At 42.2% G+C, this 25,473-nt stretch overlaps 1 protein-coding gene across 1 annotated transcript in view; it reads left to right on the top strand.

The window, feature by feature from the left end:
* The first annotated feature begins 12,066 nt into the window (after nucleotides 1-12,066).
* The window catches only part of trabd2b (TraB domain containing 2B), an 82,230-nt gene continuing 68,823 nt past the window's right edge, over nucleotides 12,067-25,473 (top strand). The window contains exons 1-2 of the mRNA XM_087836605.1: nucleotides 12,067-12,524; nucleotides 15,024-15,593. Coding sequence (XP_087692731.1) covers nucleotides 12,411-12,524; nucleotides 15,024-15,593 — 684 coding nt within the window. The 5' untranslated portion in view covers nucleotides 12,067-12,410. The remainder of the gene's footprint in view (nucleotides 12,525-15,023; nucleotides 15,594-25,473) is intronic.

Raw genomic sequence — 25,473 nt, forward strand, 5'->3', positions numbered from 1 at the left:
TGAATGGTGATAAACCTGCAGTGATTTAGTTTAGTCTCACATGTCACTGTTTTTCCAAATATGGTCCAAAGGTAAAAATTAGGTAACACATCTCAGTCTCTGTTGGAGCTCCACAGGTGCCGTCTGTTGTTTGTATGAAAGGTGCTTGATAGTTAGGGCCGGAGCTTTGGTTCTGTTGCAAGGGTAAGGCTTGAACCAGAGGTCAGACATTGAGCATAACAGTGCTTATGTGGCTCTTATCCAAATGCGCCGCCTTTGTAGCAGCCACAGCATGGATCATTATAAGATTTGTTTTAAAGAGTGATGGTTAACCGCAATGCAGCCCTGTTGCCTAAGAGTTGAATGGTCTCCTGGGTTTAGACAAACTTGGAAACGTTTGTTTAGGGCTGGGAAGCCCCACCAGTGGAAGATCAGGGTTGGCTTGTTGATAAATCACAGCCGCTGTAGTAAGAGCCCAAAAGGCCAGCTTCTAGTCAAACTTCACACTAGCCCGCTTTGAAAATCAATCTGAAACTTTGTGGGAGCAAATACCATTTTAACCCTGGAAACACCAATAGGAGTTTACCACAAAATCATTAGCAGGTGTCTATTTTACAGCACCTCAGCTTTGGTAAGTTTGACTGCATGTTAATTTAATTTGTACTGAGAGGATTTCGGTTTGCCCAGGTGAAGGATAAATTAGCAGCTCACTCAAAAACTTTGGGCTGGTGGAGACATTTTTGTAACTGCTAATCCCCCAATGCTTTCTGTGACACCTTGTTCCCACTAAACCCATTAAGACGCGATCGTAAGCCCTCATCTGAACCCAGGCTTAACCAACAGCTATGTGTTGATGGAGCTGGGGTTACTCCTTAGCATAAAAATGATTTAGTGCACAGTCATTCTAAACTGCTGCATTGCTTTCACCAATAAAGATTTCTTCTCTCTGAGGGTATTCTGCACGTTTTAAAAATACAATACAATACAATTTTATTTATATAGCACATTTAAAAACCCGAAGGCACACCAAAGTGCTTCACAGTAATATGGAGAGTCAACATAAGTCAATAACAGGGTACAAATCGGGCACAAGCACAGACAGGATAGAGGCACTAACAGACCAGGAGAGTTAGATAAATACAAGATATGCTAAGAAGACAAAAACGGCAGTAAAATTAATAAAAAAAATAATACATTTAATAAAATCTAATAAGAGATTTAAAAGTTTAAAAATTAAAAGATTTAAAAGGGTATTAACTGGTCGGGAAATGTAATATTTAATTTTCAAAGATCAATTCTTTTTAAACGTGTTTATTGTTTAAACAAAATGCTGAAATCACTGAAACTAAAGAAATGCACAAGTGATTCAAATTCTTTTTGAAAAGAAAAACACACTTCATCAGGTGTAAGTGTTGGTTTTTGTGTTTTTTCTGTTTTTGTTTGAAAGTAAGTTGTTTCGTTAGGCGGAAAATGTTATGTTTGACATCACAGTATATGAGAAGATGCACTAATGTTTCCTTTTTATTGAAAAAAAGTTTCTTCTTTCCTTTATCAGATACGTACTCTCTCTCCCCCTCTCAGCCTTTTTTTTTCTTTTGCATACTTCATAATCACATAGCAACCAACAAAGCCAAGACAAACAGGAACACACGGATTATTCAGTCATTTTTATCAACATCTTGTTCACTTTCCTTCCCCGAATGATGTCTGGCTTTGTAAATATTTCCACTAAACAGTCGAGTCTCCATCAGGGCTTACGGTGGGATTAGAGCTCAAATTACTGACTCTGTGGCTCATTTACTCTCCGAATCCACGGTTTTCAGAACAAAGTTGCATGTGGACATGTCCAGTGATATGATAATAGCATGAAATGAGAAACACATTTCTCTTTCCAGTGCCGCAGAAAGGCTTTTATGTGCAATGTTTGATGTTACAAGTTGTAACACATAGAGGATGTGAAAGGCAAGCGCAAGGACAAAAGTGAAGGTTCTCTGCGCTACGATGTGAAACTGAGCATCTCCGAGAGAAATCTAGGAAAAACAACAATTATTCGAGTCAGAATTTGTAATTAGCATTCATAGTTTAGCTGTAACAAAATGTGCACAGCAGAAGCAGCAGTAGACCAACTTGGCATACTTTTCTTTAATTATCCTCCTGTTATCGTTACAGTTATGACTGCACTGTTTACCCAGCAACGACTCATCTTGCATCAGGTTCATGTCTTGTCAAAAAAGTGGTTAATTTACTGTGGCGACAACATCAGTTCGAACCACAAACAACACCAGGCTCATTTTGGTCGCTGGCAGTGTTAATGAACGACTTAAACCTGCATCGTTCTGTTATTGTTCTCTTCCTGTTCTCGCTGCAAAGAGGAATGGATGGCAACGAGCCATGCCTCATTTATCTTCTGCGATATTATCACTGAATGCTGCTACATACACACTGCTGTCTGATCATTCAAACACAGTGTTCCACAATCTTACTCAGGAAACGGGGGCGAGTAGCAAGATCATTTGTGTGATCATGCGGTTGCAATGTGGCGTTACAGCATGAAGTTAAACCAAACCACAAACCATGTCAAACACGATTTCAAAGATGCAGTTATTTGTTCTAGTGGCAAAACCAGTATAAGCATTAATATAATAATGGTTTTATTTTCTACTTTATTTTTGAAAATGGTCTGAAATGTGAATGGGACATTTAGCAGGTAATAATTCATGACGCTATGCTCGCCTTCACTTTCAGAGACCTCCCACTTCTGTTTCTATTTTCTGTTTCATGTCAGAGCCAGTTTGGCTGCTCTGTGAAGGTGATACAGGAGTCTATGGGAATATTCAAAATTCATTTTCCATCTTTTTTTTGAACCAACTTCATCCATGTAATAGCTCTATTTTTGACCAAGAAGTTCTTGTAGCATTCCAGCCAGACTTTATTCAGACGATGCACTCAATGATCATTACGGATGGACCATGGTGGGGTATTCCAACCCATTTATTCACAAATTACCAAAGACACATCGTAAGAGCTGTAATCATGACATAAAACAAAATAAACATTCACTTGATAGATTGATTCATGTTTCCGTTATGCTAATTAATTAGCTAATGCTAATTAATTAGCATAACGGAAGAAAAGGCACAGGAGGTGCTAGCATCAGTCTGCTAGATCACTCATAAACTTATTAACAATCAAATAATACATTTACAAATTGTCCGAAATGTAAACAACAAGTACAACAAACAAACATACCTGTTCGCCTTCCAGCTAGATGCTAATTTAAAGATGGATGGAAAACGGTAACTTTCTCATTAACCGTTTCTATGGCAAGCAGTAGCAGTACGATCTTCCTTCCCGGAAGTTGCCCGTTCCGAATTTCAAAATAAGAGTCTAATCTATATTATAAGGTATAATTCGTTCAGGGATTTAACTGTTTGAAAAATATCAATAAGATAAATAATCTGCGTCATTTACAGTTCTTTTGATTTTTGACCATTTTGAGCCAAATGTTTGACGCCATCGATGACTCAACTAGGTAAATGTAATTATTATTTTATTAGCACAGCAATTTTCAGCAAGACACAATTGAATGGGAGGTCCTCTATAGATTAACCAGCCTTTTAACATGATAAAATTACATTAGCTTGCAACTGAAACATGGGAATGATTGGCTAATCCAATTTAGTGTAATAGGAGGATGGAGTCCCTTCGTGTCCCTCCGGTGGGTGAGAGACCGGTTTCACCCTGGACAGGATGCAATCGATTGCGGGGCCAACACAGAGCGATCAATTATCAGTTAACCTAACATGAAAATGGACTTGCACATTGAGAACATGAACGACCCCAACCAGCAGATTTGAACCTGCTGTAAGATGAATGTGCTAACCAGTGCACCACCTAATTTATTAAACCATCTGTTATCAATTTTAAGTTACTTTTTAAGTAAATGCGTGAAATATCCAAAAACAAAGATTTCTCAGTGACCTCATACTTTTGATCTTGTTGTCTGTTTACTGGTCAGACAAGACTTCTGTCTTTAGAAGGTCATGCGAGAGGCAATAAAGATAAATACAGGAAGCTAGATTACCTCAATTTTTGCGCATCATTTGATTTGGCTGCAAGAGTTCAGAGCAACAAATTCAATATGACTACCAACATGTGACTGGAGGGATATGACAGTATAAGGGAGCGAGACAGAATAGCAGCAAATATAAAAAAGAAGGAAAAGAAAGGGAGACTTATGAGCAACAGAATCCAAAAGCCTCTTCACCAGACCAGAGGACCACTGTTTCCTGTGTGCTCGAATTACTTTGTAAATGTTACCCTGTCAACCTCATTTTAAGAGCCTCCGATATCAAAACAGAACTCAGTCATCTCTGGGCATGTGCAGTGTGGTGACTGAGAGGGCGGCACATTGATTTAGATGTGACTTTCAATCATGGTGATGTGCTTCAGCCCAGCAGACTATGCTAGGCTCAACTCTGGCTCATAAATCAACCGACTGTCTCGCTTCGACTGCACAGCTCAGAGCTCCCCAGAGTGTTACGCACGTTTTTTAACTCTCTGCAGTCAGACCAGGCTGCTGTTGTCAGGCATCGTCATAGTCACTGGGTCATCACGGCAGTCTCCCTTTGTCATGAATCACACAGCTTATGTCTGCACTGTACTGTATATGTACAGTGTATAAATATTATAGATGAAAGCAAATTTTACTAGAAAGGGATCAAGTTAAATATCAAAGGTAATGAGTGTGAAAATGCTTATACATTGAATGTTTTATTGCTCCAGAGATAGCAGCAGACTAGACTGAACAGCTCAATCGAATTACTGTGTACATTTGGACCAACATTCACGGTGCCCTGAGGATGAATAATACTTACTTTGTTAAACTGGTGAGGTTTTCTGGGGGCATGTGCAGGTCAAAAATGGACCTGTCGCAGAGACAAAGGCCTCGCATATTACACATATTACAATTACTCCTAACTTTTCATAGCAAATTTAATTTGAATGATCTTATGACCATTACAAAACATCATCTTCACCATCAACTTGTGATACTTTATGTTATAAATTGTTTGTAAATGTTACTAGCTAATATGCTGAGCTGTCGATGATGATAATACTGTCACCATACCAACCAAACATGGGCCTGATTGTACCAGGTCTGGGCTCACTGGCCAATCACAACAATGTTAGCTGATACATTTAACATATGAGATCAACGCCGGCTTAAAAAAGCAGAATATCGCATTTTTCTCCATACATATCTGCACTTGTCTAGAGATTATTTATAAAGTTTAAACGAAATACTACTGTAGAATGAAATACTGCAACAACAGATCCGCTGAATTGTGTTCACTTACAGAGGAAGTGCTGGCAAACGCTTACACGTCGACTGATACAGTTTGTATTTCACTTACTGTATTATTGACTTCCCTGTTGGGGCATTAAGGCTCAAAGTTTGCCCCCCCCGGGACCTGAGCATTGGAGCTCCGTCAGATTCAGAGTATAATTCATCTTCTGTGAGACCAGGTGGAGACTGGAAGCTGTCATCGCAACGTTATTGATGTGTTGCATTTAAGGTATATTCTTGGCTCCGACCGCTACTAAGGAAGTAAAAAATAGTCTTTGCTCAATACGGTGATATTACAAAAAAATATGAAGCTTGCTTAGAGTCCAAATCTAAGACAATGCTTAATAATTATAGGCCCACTGTCATTTCTACCAAGGTAAGTGGTTAATGATATTATTATACACATCACAGCATAACAGACTCACATCCCCTGGAAGCCCAAACAGAGCTCCAGGCAAGACCATAAATAAATCTAGACATGAAAGCAGGGGCGAAGCTGGTGTGTTTTCCTTTTTCAGTCTCGTACTGTAGATTACAGTATAAACCGTGACACATGTTCGGGATCAGCTGAAGAAGCAGAAAATTACCTCTCTGGATTTTTCCTGAGAGAACTATTTGTGTATTTGCCTGTGCCTGCGTGCCTGTGCGTTTGTGTATTTAGTCATAAGGGTCATGCTGTTTCATGTGTTTCTGTTCTTTGTGTGTGTTCAGCACTGCTTAATATGTTCCCTCTGACCTAGTGCGTGTGTTTGTGTGTGTTTTGTCATAGAAGCCGTGCTGTTTGACATATTTCAAAAGCATGTGCATGTATGGATCTGTGTTTATATCGGCGGCTGTGTGTGTGTGTGTGTAGCTTAGTAGCGCAGTCTGCTTCTCAACAGGCTCTGGGCCTGTTGACAGCTCCACCGCTCCCCGTCAACCACAAGAACAGCTCTATGTGTGAGTGAAGAGTAGCAGTAGGAACATTGCCCAGAAAGAAGTCTGGGGTTGTGTGTGTGTGCATCTGTGTGTGCGTACCTGTATCGGTGTCTATGCATGTCTGAGTCTGTGTGTTTGTCTGAGCCAGGTTGTTATTATGGAGACAGATCTTGAAAATGCCCTCCTACTTCTCATCCTCCACTGCTCTCTTTCCACAAACCATTAATTTTAGGCATTTGAAATATGGCCTTTAAGGCAATAAATTATGTCTGTGTTGTATCAATACAGAGGCATCAGTCAGACCTAATCATCTCCCTCTGTAGCATTCCTGCGACTCTTGACATCAATTGCTTTCCATCAACACCTTTTCTTCTTGCGTTTCTTTTTCCTTTCTTCTTCCACCTTGTGCACCGGTGCGCCTTTCCTTCTTTCAGCGTCTCACATTTAGATGAATGTGTATGTATATCTGCACCGATACGTGAACTCGAGTTCGGGGGGTTGAATTTGATGAGCCAAGTGTTACAGAAGCGCGCACTGATTTTGAAAATATACAGAGCTGGAAACCAAAGGATATGTCGGGGCGGGGAAAAAGATGCCAAAAATGAACGGATGATAGAAAGAAAGCATGAAATGTCATATTGCGTTACCGCTTTCGCATCATTCAGCCCCTCCCTACCCCCAACCTTGCACTGGTTCTGAACTCATAGCTCAAGTCCAGTTTTATCAGTCACAGGGATCAAAGTAATTTTTCTGGAATCGCACAGTTCTCGAGTCGAGATGTTATCGTTCCGAGCCTGTTTCTTTGCCTCCGACCCAAAGGAACCCAAACTGCTGAATTGTTTTTATACTTTCAAACACATGTTCAAACCACACGTCTGTCCAAAGCACCCAGGTACACGCTATGTAGTATTTTAGACACCTAGCTTCACAGATGTGGGTAAACAAAGCTCAAGACAGTCTATGACTAAGACTACCCCCTCAAACACAGCAGCTGGCGTACAGTGCGACCGCAGAGAGAGATGTGCAAGAGACCAAATAAACCTTGGATAAATGCAGGATAAACACACAGAGTTTCATTGCCACCAAACTAAACTCCCTGCCAAAGGCTGACTCAGGCATAAGGCCAGCCTTTGCTTTCTGTAGTCAGTGTAAAATCACAGAAACTAGGGAAAGCTGTGTGTGGAAAAACAACACGAGCAGACAGCGGTTGAACCGACGCTTCCTGTTCTCTATTCATCTTAAAGCATAATTAATTTTTTAACCTTTCATGCCACAAATTTACTATACGTGCGGCAATAAAGCATCTTCGGACAATATGATAATCTTCAAAAGACCTTATTAGTGCAGACGACCGTCTTCAAAAGAAGGTCAAGTTCAAACCCAGATTTCTGTCGACTTAGAGAAGAGCTCATCTAATCCCTGCACACCAGTGCAGACCAGAGGCTTTGATTTAATGATATCATAACACATGCTGTTTGTGCTCCCCAGTCAATGAAAAATTCCTTATATGGCGTTGGTGGCCTTCTTTGAACCCTGCTTGAATAAACCCCAAACAGGACGCCGACAATGAACATCAACAGTATAATAGAGATTAACACTGGCAAAATATATATTGTATTACCATAATATTGTGATATTAATGGCATCCATTGTCCAGCTCTGAGATTTGGAGCAGAACCAGTATGTATGCTTAAATGACAAGAGGGGAAACATCATTATTTGTCCATACTTTATGTTTTTTTACCATTCAAATAGCCAAAAGACAGATCTTCTTAACAGCAGGAGGAGCCTTTTCACTCCTCCAACTCTCCAGCTTTGGCTTTCAGGGGTAAATGGGGGAGAAGAGGGAAGATAGCAGGGGGTGCTCCAGATATGGGTAATACAATTACTAACAATGCCAGTGATCAGTGGGAGAGAGTGCAGTGCATCATGGGGTGACTTTGCCAGCCAAGCCTTTGATGTAAGAGAATTATAGGCTCTAGAAAACAAACACAAGATATGGCTGTCTGTGAAAGCGTCAGTATGTGTGCACATATACACAAAAAATACAAATTATGATCAAAACTGCTGCTTTACCAAAATCTCAGCATAGAAACCATTTCCACAACGACCTTAGAAGTACATTGTTACTAATAAGATGAGTCTCCTTCATCATTAAATGGAAAGTGATCAACAGCTGGCACGCATATTAAGGGAAATTTCAACATGAAGCGTATTAGTAAGGTGTGCGGTCGCCACACGCTGTCAAAACAGCTCTAGTTTGTGCAAATGGACCAAAAGCATCAACTCCATTCATCCAAAAAATACTCCCTTATTAGGCGTCTTGATGATGATGGCGGCGAGCGTCCGCCGGTCCCAAAATCACCCATATGATGATTCAAATCATTTTCAGACAATCAAACAATTCAGCGACCCCAAGTAGAAATTGGAATTATTGTACATTTGCTTTGTTTTCCCGCTCTTTCAGTCGGGCTTTTTCCTTTGAAGAAGCAGTTCAACGTTTTTGGAAATATACTAATCTGCCTGCTCGTTGAGAGCTTGATGAGGAGACGACTGTAACTCACATGTCTGCGCAGTGAATGTGAAGCGAGAGCCAGCAACCACTTAACACAAATAACTGGAAACAGGGTGGCTGTGTGCTTTCATTCATTCAGCATCTCAAGAAACCGTGAAAGTGTGAATTTTCTTTCCATGACTTAATTGTAACTATTATACAGCACGACAAAAGAACCTAAAAGGTATATTTTGAAATATTAATACATCCTAAATGCAAATCTTGATCTCATTTAACTAAACTGAATTATTTCTCTCCGACTCAGACTTGTGTCTCTTCTTCTTTACTTCCCCCCCAAAATAATGACAGATGTTTTAAAAAAAAAATCGATATGAGACAATACTCCTGAAAAAACAACCCTTGCCGTGACCTCTGTCATTGTATCTCTTCCTCTCATCTTTCCCCTTCTGCTTTTGCTCATTCTGGATGAAGATAGACGTGTGGCCGTCAACTGCACGTGTTGACCTGCAACCAGAGACATCACTGCACCTACTAGGAAAAACGATTTAACCCAAATGTGCTGTCACCAAACAAATCAGTGTCTGCATGACCCACCAATGGCAGCGGACCAAAAATAGCCGTCACACGTTAGACTTGTTGAACTCCTTTCCTCCTTTCTATCTCTGCTTAACTCATCTAGGATAAACAGATACATTTTGGGCCCACTCCTTGGATTCTTTGATATATTTCACCACATAAAATTGTCCTTCTTCTCTACCGCCTCCTAACCTTTACATTTTACCCCCCGTTTTTCCCAGGACATCCGGAAAAGGGAACCACAATAACCTTTCACCAGAGACTCTGTCAATATTATTACTCGACTTCTTCAAAGGAGGACAGAGGATATTAGACCCCGAGCAAGAAATGGGTGGAGGTAGTGAAGGGAATGCGTGTTTAGTCCAGCTGAGACACCAGAAAGAGACAGAGAGAGGGAGTGTCCAGTGGGGCCTTCGAGCTTGACAGTCAGACTCTGAGGTATGGAAGCCTGAAGCGATAAGCCACTCCTTCAGATTTATCATACTCAGTTTCTTTGAAGCGCAATTTTTATGCCCTCAGGGTACCCATCCCACCTTCTTCTTCTTACTTTTATCCACAATGTGCACATGCTTAATTCTTCTTCCCACCACTAGGGGTCCCTGTGTACATAATAAACAAAATAGTTTGCATGCATTTCCAGCCTCAGTTACAGTTACACATCTCTGCACAGTTCAGTGGATATAAATGGATGTTCTCTTTTCATGTGGTGTAGAGCACCGGTGGTGTTTATGAAGGAAATAATACTTCTTGCATTACATAACAAAAGACAAGTAATGACTCTGAGGCAAAGGTGCAGAGTTAAAATTGGGGTTTTGTGGCAGGACTTCTGCACAATATCAGACAGCAGATCTTTTGAACTGAAGGGCTACAGACATTAACAGGGCGCCTTCAATCTCATCTCTTACTCTTTCTCTATCTGTATGCTTTCTTCTGGATGTAATTGACATATTAAAGAAAAATATGCAAAGCCAGTAAAAGTGTGGACAGGCCTATTGGCAGGATTCAGCTGCAGACTTGTTTAACATGTCAAAAATACTTTTGCAGCCGAGTCGACTCTCTTTCTCTCCCTTTCCTGCCTCCTTCTCTCTCCAACACCTCCCCAGATGTGCGCTCTATAAGTGGACGTTGCCGCGATCTGCTAACAGAACATTAACTTTAAAGTCTTCTTTCGTCCTCAGCTATATACGTGCAGCGTGCTGTAAGTGCTGGCCCCAGTCCAGGAATATCCTGCAGCCAGCCGCTCATAAGCCCTCTTCTAACCGGCCAAGAATGTGGAAAGCTCCTTCAAAGAAGCCTTCTACGAGGCGTGGTTAAAGCATGTACCTGGGTCTACAGGTGGCCACATTAGACTCGATCAAACCGTTAACTGAAGTCCCACACCTGTCTCAGAGCGAGAGCCACAAAAGGGAGAAACCGAGTAGTGAGGATGCAGAGATTAGATTTGTTTATGGTTTTCTTGAGTTGTTCCTTCTGTTTCAAGTAGGTGAAAATACGAGGTGGCGTTCAAGTGGACCATTGTGCAAATCCATAAAGCAAAAACATGCAAACTTTTCTACCTGTCAGACTCTCAAATCTTGATAAATGACTCCCAGCGAAAGTAGTCAAGAGTCAAGAGTCAAAGAGCAGAAGTGTCACAGTTTTACAACGTGAAACTTGGTTAAAAGACAACTTGATCAAAGGCACTCAACGCAAACAGCCGATCTGAATGGAAAATACAATAAGGGTGCAGACGGACCGAGCTGCCCAGTAACAGAAGTGAACATGGAGTGGTGAGAAGAGGAGTGGAGAGGAGGGGAGAACATGAAAGAGGACAAAGAGCTGCTTGTCTGAGGTCCGTCTGCCCAGCCTGCCGGGAGGGGCTCGGTGCCACTTGTTTGAGGGGTCCCCGTGATAAATTTCCACTACTTGACTCTGTCACGCTGTCTGCCACTCGGACAATAACTGAGGTCACAGTAGAGTAGTGGAGCGTTGACATCGCTGCCTACACAGAGGGGCCACTATCTCTCAACACATGCGCTGATTTCAGAATGCCTGCTCCTCATCGTGACTAATACATCTTGAGAAGAGTGGTGGAATGAAGATAAATAAAAGACTTCTCACAGTTGTCTTTTCTTAGACCTGTTTATTTGCATCCATTAATCATGCATATACGGTCCAGGATTATCCATACAGTTCGAATGCAGCCTATTGCTGCAGGCATGTCAAACAGAGAAGGACAGAGATGAATGGGATCCTACTGGTGAGGAAGCACATGACAGCATTTGAAATAGTGTTCATTTACATCTTTGAAACGACTCTGACGAAAACCAAACCAAACAAACCTCTGGACTGCTGGTACTGTGAGCCCTCTGGGCTCTTGGTTAGTGGTGACAGCCCCCCTCATAATAATGAGGTACATATACCCAATCATAGCGCATGGCTGTGGTATATAAACCACTATAGCAAAGATTTCATTTAAGATCTTTGGGATCAATTTAAAAAACGAGTTGCTGAGTTCGGTTTATTAAAAAAATATCAGGAACATCGAAATGAAAACTAAATTAACTTAATAAGCAGCTAATGAGAAGTTTAATTCCAATCTGCACTGTTTTGGGGGTCTGCGTGGCTAGAGCTGCTTCACTCGCGGAAACCTGTCATCTCTCTATGAACCTGTGCGCCCTCCTCTTAAAAGAACCTGGGCTGTGTGTATTTTGGGTGGGGTGGGGTACTCACTCAGACCGTCCCACCTCCCTCTTTCCCAGTCAAGACGCTCCAAGTTCGTGGAGCGCAAACTCTCCAAAGAGTTTATAGCTCCTGCTTCAGGACTGCACCGGGCTGGAAGGAGCCAAGAAAAGTTTAGAACAGAAACAGATACATTCACAAGTGGAGTGCGTCGGGAATGGCGAAGAGGCGGAATGGTCCTCTCGCCGACCTGCACGTGTGAGCCCAGAGGCCACCGGTAACTTTTTTTTTTTTTTTTGTTCTTCAAAGGAGACGGGAAACCGGGCAATAACAGAGAAGACAGAGCGGGGAGAAAAGAGAGAAAAGTCCGCTTTGAGCTGACTCCTACAAGTGTCCAATAACATCGACGGGATGGTCGTTCTGCCTGGAATCAGCTGGGTCTTCCTGAGCGCGCTGCTGCACGCTGTGGCACCCTGGGGCGCAGACCGAGCGGGCAGACCGAGACAGTGCGACGCTCCAAAGTCGGTGAGTCGTGTTGGGAGGGCTTTCTTAAGTCAGTGACTCTCCGTGTGCACCGGGATGGACGCGTATTTGAAAGTTAATAATAATCTTGGCTACTCTACAAGGTCGTTATTTAGCCCACATAACTGGATGGTGCTAATAACAACCCTACTGCTTTGTGACACTTGTTGTCTGTTCATCCTAAACTCCCCTTTCTCTCTAATAACTTCTTTTTGAATAATATGGTGAAACTCCACTGAAGCATTGGGTCACTTTGGAGGGAGATTCTACGACGGGGGGCGCAGAGACTATAGAGTCTGTCATTAGGCTGTTTTTCTGACTTAGACACTTGTCTATAACAAGCGCAAAGGCTGATATGACTTTAAGGAAAACAGCCTACAATTTCTTATTACTTATGCTTAAAGTTATAGTAACAATAACTTAAAGTAATAATAATAATAATAATAATAATAATAATAATAATAATAATAACTTTTTGTGCGTTATGTTTATGTAAATGTTCAGGTATATATGAAAGACCCTTATACTGCAGTAAAACTGGAGTGGGGACTTAACATGAAGGAGACTGCCAAGAGAAACTGTTACCGTTTGCCAACTTTATGGCTGTTTATGTGACAAACGCAAGTGGGAACACCCACGGGTGACTTACTTCATTTGGGAAAGTTTCATTGACCTTTCAGAAGTGATCGTGTTTCAGTACTGTGGCGGCGTATTAAAACACTTATCGGGCATATTGGTAAAATTATGGACGTGGCTTGAACTCGCAGACCGTGAGGAAGTGCCGGAGTGCAGCCCGGACATATTCCAGCTCGGTTAATGTGCTTGCCCAGCCGGCTGTCTGACTTCCACTTCTTGCATTTTCGACATAAAGAGCAGAGGGAAAGTTAATGGCCATCGTGACTTCAAGAATCATATCCAACACAAAAAATACAGCACATGAAAACTGCCCAAGAGCCCAGAAACGGTCCAAAACAAAACAAAAACAAAACGCTTGGCGCTTGAGCGTGCAAGTTGTTGCTGAAGATATGATTAAGGAGTCGTTTACAGATCACAGACTTTGTTGTATTAGGTTGTCCTATAATAGTACTGTTGTCAGATATGGCTGAAGGCTTGCTCCATGTGATTTCTAATGCATCAGTACAGTGGTCTCTGTTTTCTGTTAAGAGTAATTACCCCCATAAAAAGAAACTCCGTGCGTCAAAGCTCGCCAGAAAAGTCAAAGCTGCCTTAGTAGAGAGGCTCTCGCCTCTTTTCAGGTCTTACACGAACACCGTCTCACTTTCCACGTCAAAACGTCTTCGTTTACGGTTAGGCCCAAGTACACGTCGTTAACGGTGGACGTGCAAATGCTTTATTGGTTTCCGCCCTTCCAAAATATGATATTAATCCCTTCCAAACCTTTCCCGTTACTCTTCGCAGACGAGTGGCCTTGGCCAGAGTGAAAATGAGGTTAGAAACACAGAAACAAACGTCATTTTGCCCTGAAATCAAAATATGGTCATTTTGATTTATTTTGTCTAGCACAAGTTGGTGCCAGTAATTACGGTATGTAAATTGCAATTAATTATGATGATTATAGAAACATACCACAAGAGCAAAAGTTGAAATGACAAAAGCAGCGTTGGCAGTATGCAGCGGAGCACAGCTGAAGAAAATCTTGATTAAATTTTAGAAATAAACATTTTCTAAGAATAACTTTATTTTACAGTAATGGGTTTCATCCCTCAAATGCCTGATTGCACTGTGTCTCAGAGGCCAGGAGTTTGATATTGTTTATAAAAGCAATTTTTTGTCATATTTAAATAAAGCCAACATCAAAGTCATAGCACATGCAAAGCACATTTGCAGAGCAGCTAATAAGAAACACGTTTTAAATGCAGTAGAGCCTTATATTCATTTAGAACGACTGTGATTATTTAATTTCAATTTTGACATTTCTTTCTTTTAAAGACAACCACAACAGTAAAAAGCTGTAACACAAACCTTGAAGACAAAATCAGTGCTGTACTTGAGACTGTCAGCATTTCGTCCTCATGCCCGATGTCAAAAAAAAAGAAAGTAAAATCCCAAATATAAGTATCACAGTGAGGTCAGAATTGAGTGCAGGTTTCTTTCATGGCTTTTATGAGCTCCAGTGTAGTATATTTGCACCACAGCCCTGAAAATGCTTCCCAGGCCGAAAGAGGCTTTGGCAACCGAGGTATGCACCTCAACAATACACGGGGGTCTGTTTACAGCCCAGAAGGCCCCTCTATAAACTCCCTGACTGCAAGTGCTCGCAGCACAGCCCCCAGGCTGACTAGACTTCATACTTCCTGCGGTGTAATTTTAAAATAGTATTTCAAATTTTAACTTGTTGACCTGAGCCCACGAGCCAGTAAACCACAACAGAGGAAAAATCTGTCACTTTCAGTTTTAACGCGAGCTCTAACATGATGGTTTTTGTTTCTGTTTACTGTTAAAATCTTTTCCCTCTTCTTCTTTTTTGTGTGTTTTCTATAGCAAAGCGACATGAACTCTTTCCTTTGGAGAGTAAAGCGGGCACCTCCTCACCCACCTTCTTACTTATTTGGTACCATCCACGTGCCCTACACCCGAGTCTGGGACTTCATTCCCAACAGCTCCAAGCAGGCTTTCCACGACAGCAATAACGTTTACTTTGAGCTGGACCTGACTGATCCCCTGACCATCTCCAAACTGACCAGCTGCCAGTTACTGCCCCACGGAGAAAACCTGCAGACCCTGCTACCTCGAGATCTGTACCGCCGACTCAAACGCCATCTTGATTACGTCAAACACATGATGCCTTATTGGATGACAGCTGACCAGCGAGGCCGAGGCCTGTATGCCGACTACCTGTTCAATGCTATTGCAGGGAACTGGGAGAGGAAGAGGCCTGTGTGGGTAATGCTGATGGTAAACTCACTCACAGAATGGGACGTCCGGTCCCGGGGGACACCAGTGCTCGACCTGTTTCTAGCTCAAGAGGCAGAGCGAATGGGAAAGACTACAGGGGCAGTTGAGCAAGTGGAGGAGCAGTGTCATCCCCTCAATGGACTCAACTTCTCTCAGGTAAGAGGAGGAAATGACTGTCTTTGCCTTTATTTTCCTGTGTGCACACAGCCGGAATAGCCGAAGACATTACAAGAACAACTTGGTGAAGTTGGAGCATCGTTTATCCTCCTGAATACATGAAAATATATACACATATACTGCATGTTGCACCTTTGCTGAAAAGAAGCTGAGAATGTGGGAGAAGACAACATAAGGAGAAAGAAGTGATTAAAACGTGTCTGCTGTAGACAGCTTTATGGTTATGAACGTCCCTCCACCTCGCTACACAAACATATTTAACTGCTGAATCTGGAAAAAGGGTGTGAGCGAGTACACAATAACACACTGAAGAAGGTGAGAAGAGAGGAGTGCTCTCTCTCATTTATTAATGCAGACTGTGTGTCTACCTCTCTGCAGTAATCCTAAACTCATACTGCAATTTGAGAGGAGTGTAATTACCAAAACACAGGGTGTATATGCATTTTTAATTGATTGTATCATGTAAAAAGCAATGGAAATATGTTTCTATTTAAAGAGTTAGTCAGCAGCTTCCTTAAAATAGAGGCTGTGAAACATTTTTCAGGGCAGACAAACCTCTATTGAGCCTCAAAAGAAGGAGTAAGATGATCTAATAGTTTTTATTCCCTAATGCAGCCTTTTAACAAAATTTGAAATGAGAAATCTGCATGTGTGTTCACAAAGTATTCATAATCAAACACATGTTTGCGTGGACTGCCTACACACAAAGGCTCATACATCCGTGTTCACTGAGTAATGCAAGAGAATCTGTGAGGGCCTGAACCTCCATGCGAGAGCACGGAGGGCTCGGGAGCTAATTTGAGACGCAGCGGGCTTCCTGCCTCTCCTCTTTCATCAGCACCTCCTAACTACGCTGTCAAAGTCGCGTTGCATGCCCCGCACATGCCTGAGAGCTTTACTAACCCTAGAAATAAGCTAGAGCAGGCACACTATGTTTCTCGGGAGAATATTGCCAATGCCTTTGGGAGGTTTTTTTCAGCGTTTACGTCTATTATGTGCCTACAGGTGTCATTTTCTTATTACCTTAAGGGATCCATGTTTCCTGTTTTTAGTGTATTTAATGTTGATCTGCATTTAGTGCGACAGTCACTGCCCCTAAAAACAACACTGCTTAAATTACACCCGAACATGGTTGAGAAGCAGCACACGTCCAGTTTTAGAAGATAGCGTTTATGTTTCTAAAGAACCTCGACTTGACTTTAATCTTTGAGATCTTTGAGAAAGCTTTAAACAAAACCATATGACGATCTTTCAAATTCAGATAAGCACATTAAATCGAACTTTTATCACAAATTATTTGAATTTCACCCGACCTGTACATAGGCACCACCGACTCCAGAGCTTCCAACCCCCTTGCTTCCAGACATGTGTGAGAACAATCCAGAGCTGAACTGAAACTGACATGGAAACCATTATTCTCAATTATAATAATTTGTGATTTAATCTGAACACTATGGTTGATTGGATCCCTCTACGCTTGACTATAACTGCGATGAGGTCAGAAGGATGGATGCACCAAAAGTTGAAGAGAAAATGCGTGGGTGGGAATCGGGGGAGAGAGAAGTGAAACACCAGAGAGAGAAAGTCAGAGATACATCGACTAAGGAGGAAGAAACAGGGGAAAGACGGCGGAGGAGCTGCACGGGGAGTGTTGCTGCTAATGCTAATCTGAAACATAAGCAAAGGGAGAGCTAAAATGGGAGTTACTCTAAACCTGGCTGGCTCACAGATAATTTGGTCCCAATAAAAAGTACATTTTTAACACCATCTCATAACTCTGACTTTACAGAGAGGCTCTTAAAAACGTGATCACTGATCATTTATCACCTATCACCAGTGTTGGAGAGTAACGGAATACATGTACCGCCGTTATGTATTTAAAATACAAAATATGAGTAACTGTATTCCGTTACAGTTACCGTTTAAAAAGGTGGTATTTAGAATACAGTTACTTTGTTGAAATAAATGGATTACACGGCGGTACTTCCCTGTTTCATATTGTGGCGGGTCAGGACTGTTTGGGTTTTGTTTGACAGCTACGTTCTGTTGTTCCAGGCGGCAGCGTTACGGTTGCCATGGTTACAGGGTGACGCTCTCTCTCTGCGTGTTTCCTGGGTGAGAGAGCGCCTGTTGTTGTGCTAAGCTAATAGGCAGAATGCTACAGGTCTAAAGAATGTAGCATCATGGGCAGTGTAGTCCGTGCAGCAGGGAGAATGGATCGCCATACCCGTTATGTGTCTGTGAGCGAGGGACGGAGAAAAAGGAAAAGTACGAGCTGTCATCGAGCAAAAACGGGAGCTGGAAGCATGTAAATATAATAATAACCACTGCAGCCAAGAAGAGAGCCTGACGAGCCCAGTTGTAAGTAAGCTATTAAGACTCGACTGTACACCGTGTTCGTGTTTTCCTCCGAAACAATAAGTTCCGTTGGAGCAGCCTTTCAACGCCTCTCTCTGTCTCTCGCTAGCAAAGTTGACCCAGACAACAAAGTAAAGCTAGTTTTCGGCTAAGAGCCGACACGATCCGACGTATTAGCCAGAGGTCCCTTTACTACGGTTCGGAGCCGCGGACCTTCAGTAACAGTAATAAATCACAGCAATAGTACATTCATGTAGTTGTAAACAGCATGATAATATACTAAGTAATCCAAAGTATTCAGAATACGTTACTCTCATTGAGTAACGTAACGGAATACGTTACAGAATACATTTTGGGGCATGTATTCTGTAATCTGTAATGGAATACATTTTAAAAGTAACCTTCCCAACACTGACTATCACACTGTAGGTATCTCAGTGGAGGGCCCGGTCCCACTGTTACAGTACCAGTACAGTGGACTCCTGGGAGATGGGTGGTCTCGAAGCACTGCTTTGTGACTCATGAATTTAGAGGAAGCAGTTTTTGGCTGAAAAGTGGTACGGCAAATATATCATCCTCTCTGGAATAGGAGGAGGAGGAGGAGGCATGTTTAAAGCAGTAATCTTCTGTTTAGTGGTGGTGTTTGTGGTAGCGTGGGAGGGTCAGAGAGATATCAAGTATAGCAGAACCCTCTTTAGACAATTGTGGTCTAACAAGAGTGCAGTTTGTCTGGGACCTCTCTCTGGTCTTTTTTAGATGACAGAGAGGTGTGGATGTCTCTGTGAGAGGCAGTTTAAGGCTGTGGAAACAAAGGCAGGCAGGGTGCATGGTTCTTCTCCAGTCCTTTGAAGGCCGATGTAGGTTGACAGCTGGGCGGTACCGAAGTGCTTTCAGCGCAGATTGGAAAAGGCTGGAGACAGTGCAGTCAGCAGAGAGAGTGTACACTGCATAACCAACACTCTTTGTATGTCTTTTGTTCCCTCAAGGGTAGATACATATATTACATAATGACTTATCAAGTAAATGCCACTATCACCGTAATAATAGTAACTGTACCATGTGTTATTAATGCACAACATCAAACTCCACTGGAACAATAATTGATTTAGTCCAACACTTCTTTTGGGAAATTTGGCGCTGGCCTGTGATAAGCAACGATATTTATTTTGCCTGGGTCACTTGGCAGCCGTGACCACTGGACCACGTCAAAGAGAAATTGCATCGTATCGGTGGCGCCTTTCTCCTGGGCAGGGGTCATGGGTCATGGTGGGAGGTGGTAGCGGAGCCACAAGCAGCAGAGCGGTAAGGAGACTGGCAGTCTGCTGAGGTCAGCTTGGGCACTGCTGAGCAGGCAGACAGAGACCAGTCTGATGGAGTCCCTTGTTCAACCTCTGACCATTAGTTTCCATCAGCTCAAGCTACTTACTTGCGCAAATAGCGAGCGAGAGATAGATGACCGGTGACAGATTCGAGTGCCGTCACCTTAGGCTTGAAAGGATTTTGGGTAATGTTATTACGAGACGGGAGGGCGGTTGGTGAATCCAGTTTCCTCTGAGTAAGAAGGCGTTCTCCTCCCGATTAGGAGGCGCCCCGTTTACAGATGCAGCGACAGTCTGATGTGTCTATTTCAATCAGTGCAGCTCCTGTGGCATTCCTCTGTTAGAGCAGACATCAGCCTGAGGCTTTCTGCCGTGCTGACGCTGCAGCCTCACACATGCTGTGGTCACAGTGGGGCACTTTCAGGCCTGGAGAGATGGCCAAAGTATCACAACAATGTATTTCTTTATGGTAAAATAATGTGCAAAGCGATGACATTAAGATTTTCCAACATGTGCTTGCAAACGTATAATAAAAAATACACGATAGCAACCGCCGAGTTTACACACAGCGACCATAAAGTGAAACTTTTTGTCTGTCTGGGAAAAAAAAGACTTTTCCCATAAGTCACTACTACTTTATATGATATTAAATATGATTTGTGTTTGGTTTTCCAACTCAGACTGATACAAATCAGCAATTTTGAAGATGATTTAAAAGCAAAAAGTAAAAATAAAATACAGCCTTTCCATCAGGAATGACTTTTTCTGTGGAGATACTGAGGTTTCTGGCTGTGCGTGGCACTTAGATGATGAGCATTTATAGGCGGTGAATATAATATTGAGAACCCAGGGTAGTGAATGGCTCCAAAAGCTGTGCGAGGTTTACAGAAATGAAATCAAAATAAGATTCTCATGCGTCATATTAAATGATGAATGATACTTTGATTTGTGTTCCTTGGACCTTGTTCACCTAAACAGCACATCTTTAAAGGGTGGAATTAAGCAACCAACCTTAGCCATATCCAAATATTTACATTGTAAGTTTGGGTTTAAAGAAATTGTGTTGGCCACAGAGGATACTCTAACTTCCTCCGACCTCCTCACTCTATTTGGGTCTCTGTTGCCTTCTTCTTCACTCCCTATCCTTTTCTCTGACATGTCCCGAGGCTCTGGTTGTCCCGCTTCTAACCTATTGCTCATCCGCACACACAAATCCAAACGCATAGGCTGAGTGGAAAAAGGAGAGAAGGAGGAGGAGGAGGAAAAGCAGAGATGGAGATTGTCTTTAAAGCATGCTGGTGACGTGCATTCCCTCTTTAAGCGTGACATCTGAGGATGGTTTACATTGAAGCTATAATTACCTGCGCGAATCTGTTGAAAAACTGCAAGGCAACACATATCATGATCATCTGGTCCTGTCGGCAGGCAGACGGCAGTCCCTCTGCTGCACTAATGACTTAATAGGCCCCTAAATGACCAAATCGCCCACTGCCATCTAGAAGCACTTAGACAATTATGTACAGGCCAGAACTCTGTAGGCTGAGGGAAGTACAGAAGCAGGATGTGGACAATGTGAAAACAGGAGCGGCGTGCTTGACAACAGAATAGATCGCAGTTCTTGTACGTGATTCGTATTTTTACAGTCATTTTGCGAGACAAAATGTTTCTTCTGTGGTGTTCAATAGCAGGCTGCAATCAGGAAGTAATGGGAGAATATTGCTACAAAAATCAATCCACTGAACTTAAGTGCTGCAATTTCAGTGTTTCTTTTAAGTTGAGAAAGTTGAGCAAACTCTCGTTACTAAATAAATAAGAATACCTCAAAGCGCATGTGTTTAAAGGTTTGATTTTTTTCCTTGGATCTGTAAAACTTGGACTTATGAACAAGATTCATTAATCAACAGTGTACTGTTAACTTCAGTCTAACCCAAAAAACCTGTGAACGCATGTGCTCGTCTATTAACTCGGTGCAGTATCTCTATTCGTTGCTTCCAACAGAGTTCACGTCCCTTCTCCCTCCGAGTACCTGAGAGACCTGAGGTAATGAGTCCACCACATTGTCGCTGAGCCGAGGCAGTGAGTTAAGCACGGCAGGTTGAAGCGCTCTTCCATACTTTTGAATTTATTTTGCCAAAGCCTTCCCTCCTTCCTTTGCCCACATTCTCCCTTTGGTGGAGGAATGAGGGTTTCTGTCAGGGTAAATTGTAGTCATACTGTGAATTCATCTAAACTCCACACTCTTCTTCACTCAGAACAATGCTGCTGATCACACACACACACACACACACACACACACACACACACACACACACACACACTATAGCTAGCTTCTCTATAATTATTTTGTCATCCTAACTGTGGAAATTGCAGTAAATCTTATGGCGGTTGAGAATACTTTCCTGCAGGCAGGTACACCCAAAGACACATTCACAAGCACACATATTAAACTTTGATATTTTCTCATCACAATAAGGGAAAATTGATTTTCATAAGGCTGGAGGTTGCTTTCTATGGGAAGGGCAGGTAGTTTCCAGGGTGGCTGAAGTTAATCTCAGGTTGTCTGGGCCAGAGGCTGATTGATCACAGACAGGAATGTGACCGACTGATTTCCTCAGAGACCCACTTGGCCCCTCTGGAATGTTGTTGTCTTTTGGGACATTGTTGTTTTATAACCTTTGTTTAACCAGGTTAACCCTGCTAGCTCTAAGGATCAGGGTGTGAGCGGCGCAAAAAGCTACACTTTTGTTGTTGAAATTTCTCTCATAATTCTGTTCTGTCCTGATGCATATCTTTAATCTTCATGCCTAGATGGGACAAAACAGAAAACAAAATAGATGTGCTAGTTGTATAAGGTTCAGACAATATTTTATAATGATTTCTATCATAACTCGAGGATTTTATGGGTGTTGGGCAACCAGCTGCTCTAAAGCAGTGTTGGGGAGTAACGGAATACATGTACCGCCGTTACGTATTTAAAATACAAAATATGAGTAACTGTATTTCGTTACAGTTACCGTTTAAAAAGGTGGTATTTAGAATACAGTTACTTTGTTGAAATAAATGGATTACACGGCGGTACTTCCCTGTTTCATATTGTGGCGGGTCAGGACTGTTTGGGTTTTGTTTGACAGCTACGTTCTGTTGTTCCAGGCGGCAGTGTTGCGGTTGCCATGGTTACAGGGTGACGCTCTCTCTCTGCGTGTTTCCTGGGTGAGAGAGGCCTTTTTGTTGTTGTTATGCTAAGCTAACAGGCAGAATGCTACAGGTATAGCTCTAAAGAATGTAGCATCATAGGCAGTGTAGTCCGTGCTGCAGGGAGAATGGACTGTCATACCCGTTATGTGTCTGTGAGCGAGGGAGGGAGAAAAAGGAAAAGTACGAGCTGTCATCGAGCAAAAACGGGAGCTGGAAGCATGTAAATATAATAATAACCACTGCAGCCAAGAAGAGAGCCTGACGAGCCCAGTTGTAAGTAAGCTATTAAGACTCGACTGTACACCGTGTTCGTGTTTTCCTTCCGTTGGAGCAGCCTTTCAACGCCTCTCTCTGTCTCTGCTAGCAAAGTTGACCCAGACAACAAAGTAAAGCTAGTTTTCGGCTATGAGCCCGACACAGAACCCACCGTATTAGCCAGAGGTCCCTTTACTACGGTTCGGAGCTGCGGACCTTCAGTAACAGTAATAAATCACAGCAATAGTACATTCATGTAGTTGTAAACAGCATGATAATATGTTAAGTAATCCAAAGTATTCAGAATACATTACTCTCATTGAGTAACGTAACGGAATATGTTACAGAATACATTTTGGGGCATGTAATCTGTATTCTGTAATGGAATACATTTTAAAAGTAACCTTCCCAACACTGCTCTAAAGGTACCTTTAGTGTGCCACAAACAATTCTCTTAAAAGAGATTTCCTGGTGTTTTGAACATGGTGGTAGAAATCCCCCATAAATATTTAACAGGGCAGAGATCTGGGAACTGTGAAAGGAATAACATATGACTCTTATCATTTGTTTTTATAGCCATCAGCCTGTTCTTTGACCCTCATATGCCTTCAGATATGAACAGTGCCATCCTTAAAGAGACCACTTCCTAATTTTAATGCCCAACTAGGAATTGGCATTGGAAATTAGGTTAGGCAAATAATCCTGTGTTCATGTCACACGTGTGTCTACACAAATAAATTAACGTTTCAGTTTAGTAAAAAAGTTAACGAAAAAAACAAAAAGCAATCTTCCAAACAGAATCCCTCACAGAAGAAAGGGGGGGCCACAGAGGGCTTAAATCTAATTAGACATAAAAATATCTTGCGTACACATGCAAAGCGTAAAACAGTAGCGCCTGACAACTAACTAAACGGATATTGTGGCATGTCAGTATCAGCCTGAAGAGGTGAACATGGAAAAATAGATTGCCAGCGTGCCGTGGCATGCAACTTTCCATGTCAGATACTTGGTGGTCCAAGATGAATTCAGCTTCTCAGTCAGCCTGTGACATCAGCCACACATACCTCACACACCTCTCACACACACTGGTGGCCAACAATCATAAATAGGTGCCAGTAGGGAGCAACAGTGTGTGTGAGTGTGTGTTGTGTGATGCAGGCTTGTCAGGATTAGGTAGCATTAGCGGAGCCCTCTCACTGAACTCAATTTTAATGTGACCCGTTCCTCCCTTCTACCCCCAATGCCCTGTCCCCATTATACACAACCCAGTGGAGCACTTCAGCTCTGCTTGCACCCTGCCCCTCCAACGCTCACCTCTCTATACCCCCCCTTCAGAAAAACATGTTCAAGCTCATTTTCACCCTCACACCCTTTACCTGCATTATCCTGTAAGTCAAATAATATTTTTGTAGTCCCGCTTTTTATGTGTTTTTGCAGTCAGACTTGTGGGGCACATGTACGTCATTTTTTTGGCAATACTGTGCGTCACACATGGCACATATTCACACTTGGCTCTGTGGAGTGTAAAACAGATTTCCTTCTGCTAGAAGTCTCGTATAGAAAGCAGTCATTTGTATGCAGCAAAAATACAATTTTCATACTCCAACTTTCTGGTTCAAGGGGAGTAGGTGACCTGTGAGGGTTAAGATTACCTCCATTCGATAATGTGGATGTAAGACGGCAGTTGAGCGGCTTTCTTTGACAACAGTGGCATTTTTGTAAACTAAGCAGAACAATATAATGCATCAAATGATCCTGTCTGTGAAAAGTCAGCTAGTCAAGCTCTCTGATTAGCATAACGGAGGCAGGGACATGATTACAGTTTGATTCTGTGAATTCAAAAGACATTTACCTGCACTGTTCTAACATGAGAACATCTCACAGACTTTGCACCACAGAGCTGTCAGAGTAAAGACTGTATTTTCTGAGACCCTTGTTACATTGTATTCATATCAGTCAGGTTTTGTGTAGAAAAGTTCAGGGTTGTAGTAAATAAAAATTATAAAATTATAATGTATGTAATGTTTTTGTCAGAAAAAACAAAAACAAATAACAGAACAATTTCCTTCTAATGCTATCTTTTTCTGTCTCTGACTGAGAATGTCTCTCAGCCAAGGTGAAACGACCAGTTGGCTCTCTTGAAGCAAGGCTCCACTCATAAACTTTATTAGGGAGCACATAAATCCTATAGTCCAGGGCTAGGCAACTCCAGGCCTCGAGTGCCGGTGTCCTGCAGGTTTTAGATCGCACCCTGGGTTAACACACCTGAATCAAATGATTAGTTCATTACCAGGCCTCTGGAGAACTTCAAGAAATGCTGAGGAGTCATTTAGCCCTTTAAATCAGCTGTGATGAATCAAGGACACGTCTAAAACCTCCAGGACTCGAGGCCTGGAGTTGCCTACCCCTGCTATAGTCCTATCATCCCTTGAACAGTTGGATACAGTTACTCCCTTTGCACATCTCTAGAGGAGTATCTGTGAGCTGAACCAGCAGAGAGAAAAGCATGCAAGAAGTAAGTTAGCGGTAAGGACCAGAGGGTAAATAAACAGACAAGACAGAAAGCAGATAATCAGAAAGGCAAGCAGGCAGGAAATAAGGACAAGAAGCAGGATAGCAGGAGAAAGAATCCAGTACCATTAACAATGCTGCAGATGCTCTGGTCTGCAGTGTTGTTAACAACATTTCGCAGGGATAGATTACCCCAGAGATAAGCGAAAGCACAAACACTG

The sequence above is a fragment of the Neolamprologus brichardi genome, chromosome 23 (assembly GCF_056152115.1).
Source record: "Neolamprologus brichardi isolate AB-2024 chromosome 23, ASM5615211v1, whole genome shotgun sequence".
Lineage (NCBI taxonomy): Eukaryota > Metazoa > Chordata > Actinopteri > Cichliformes > Cichlidae > Neolamprologus > Neolamprologus brichardi.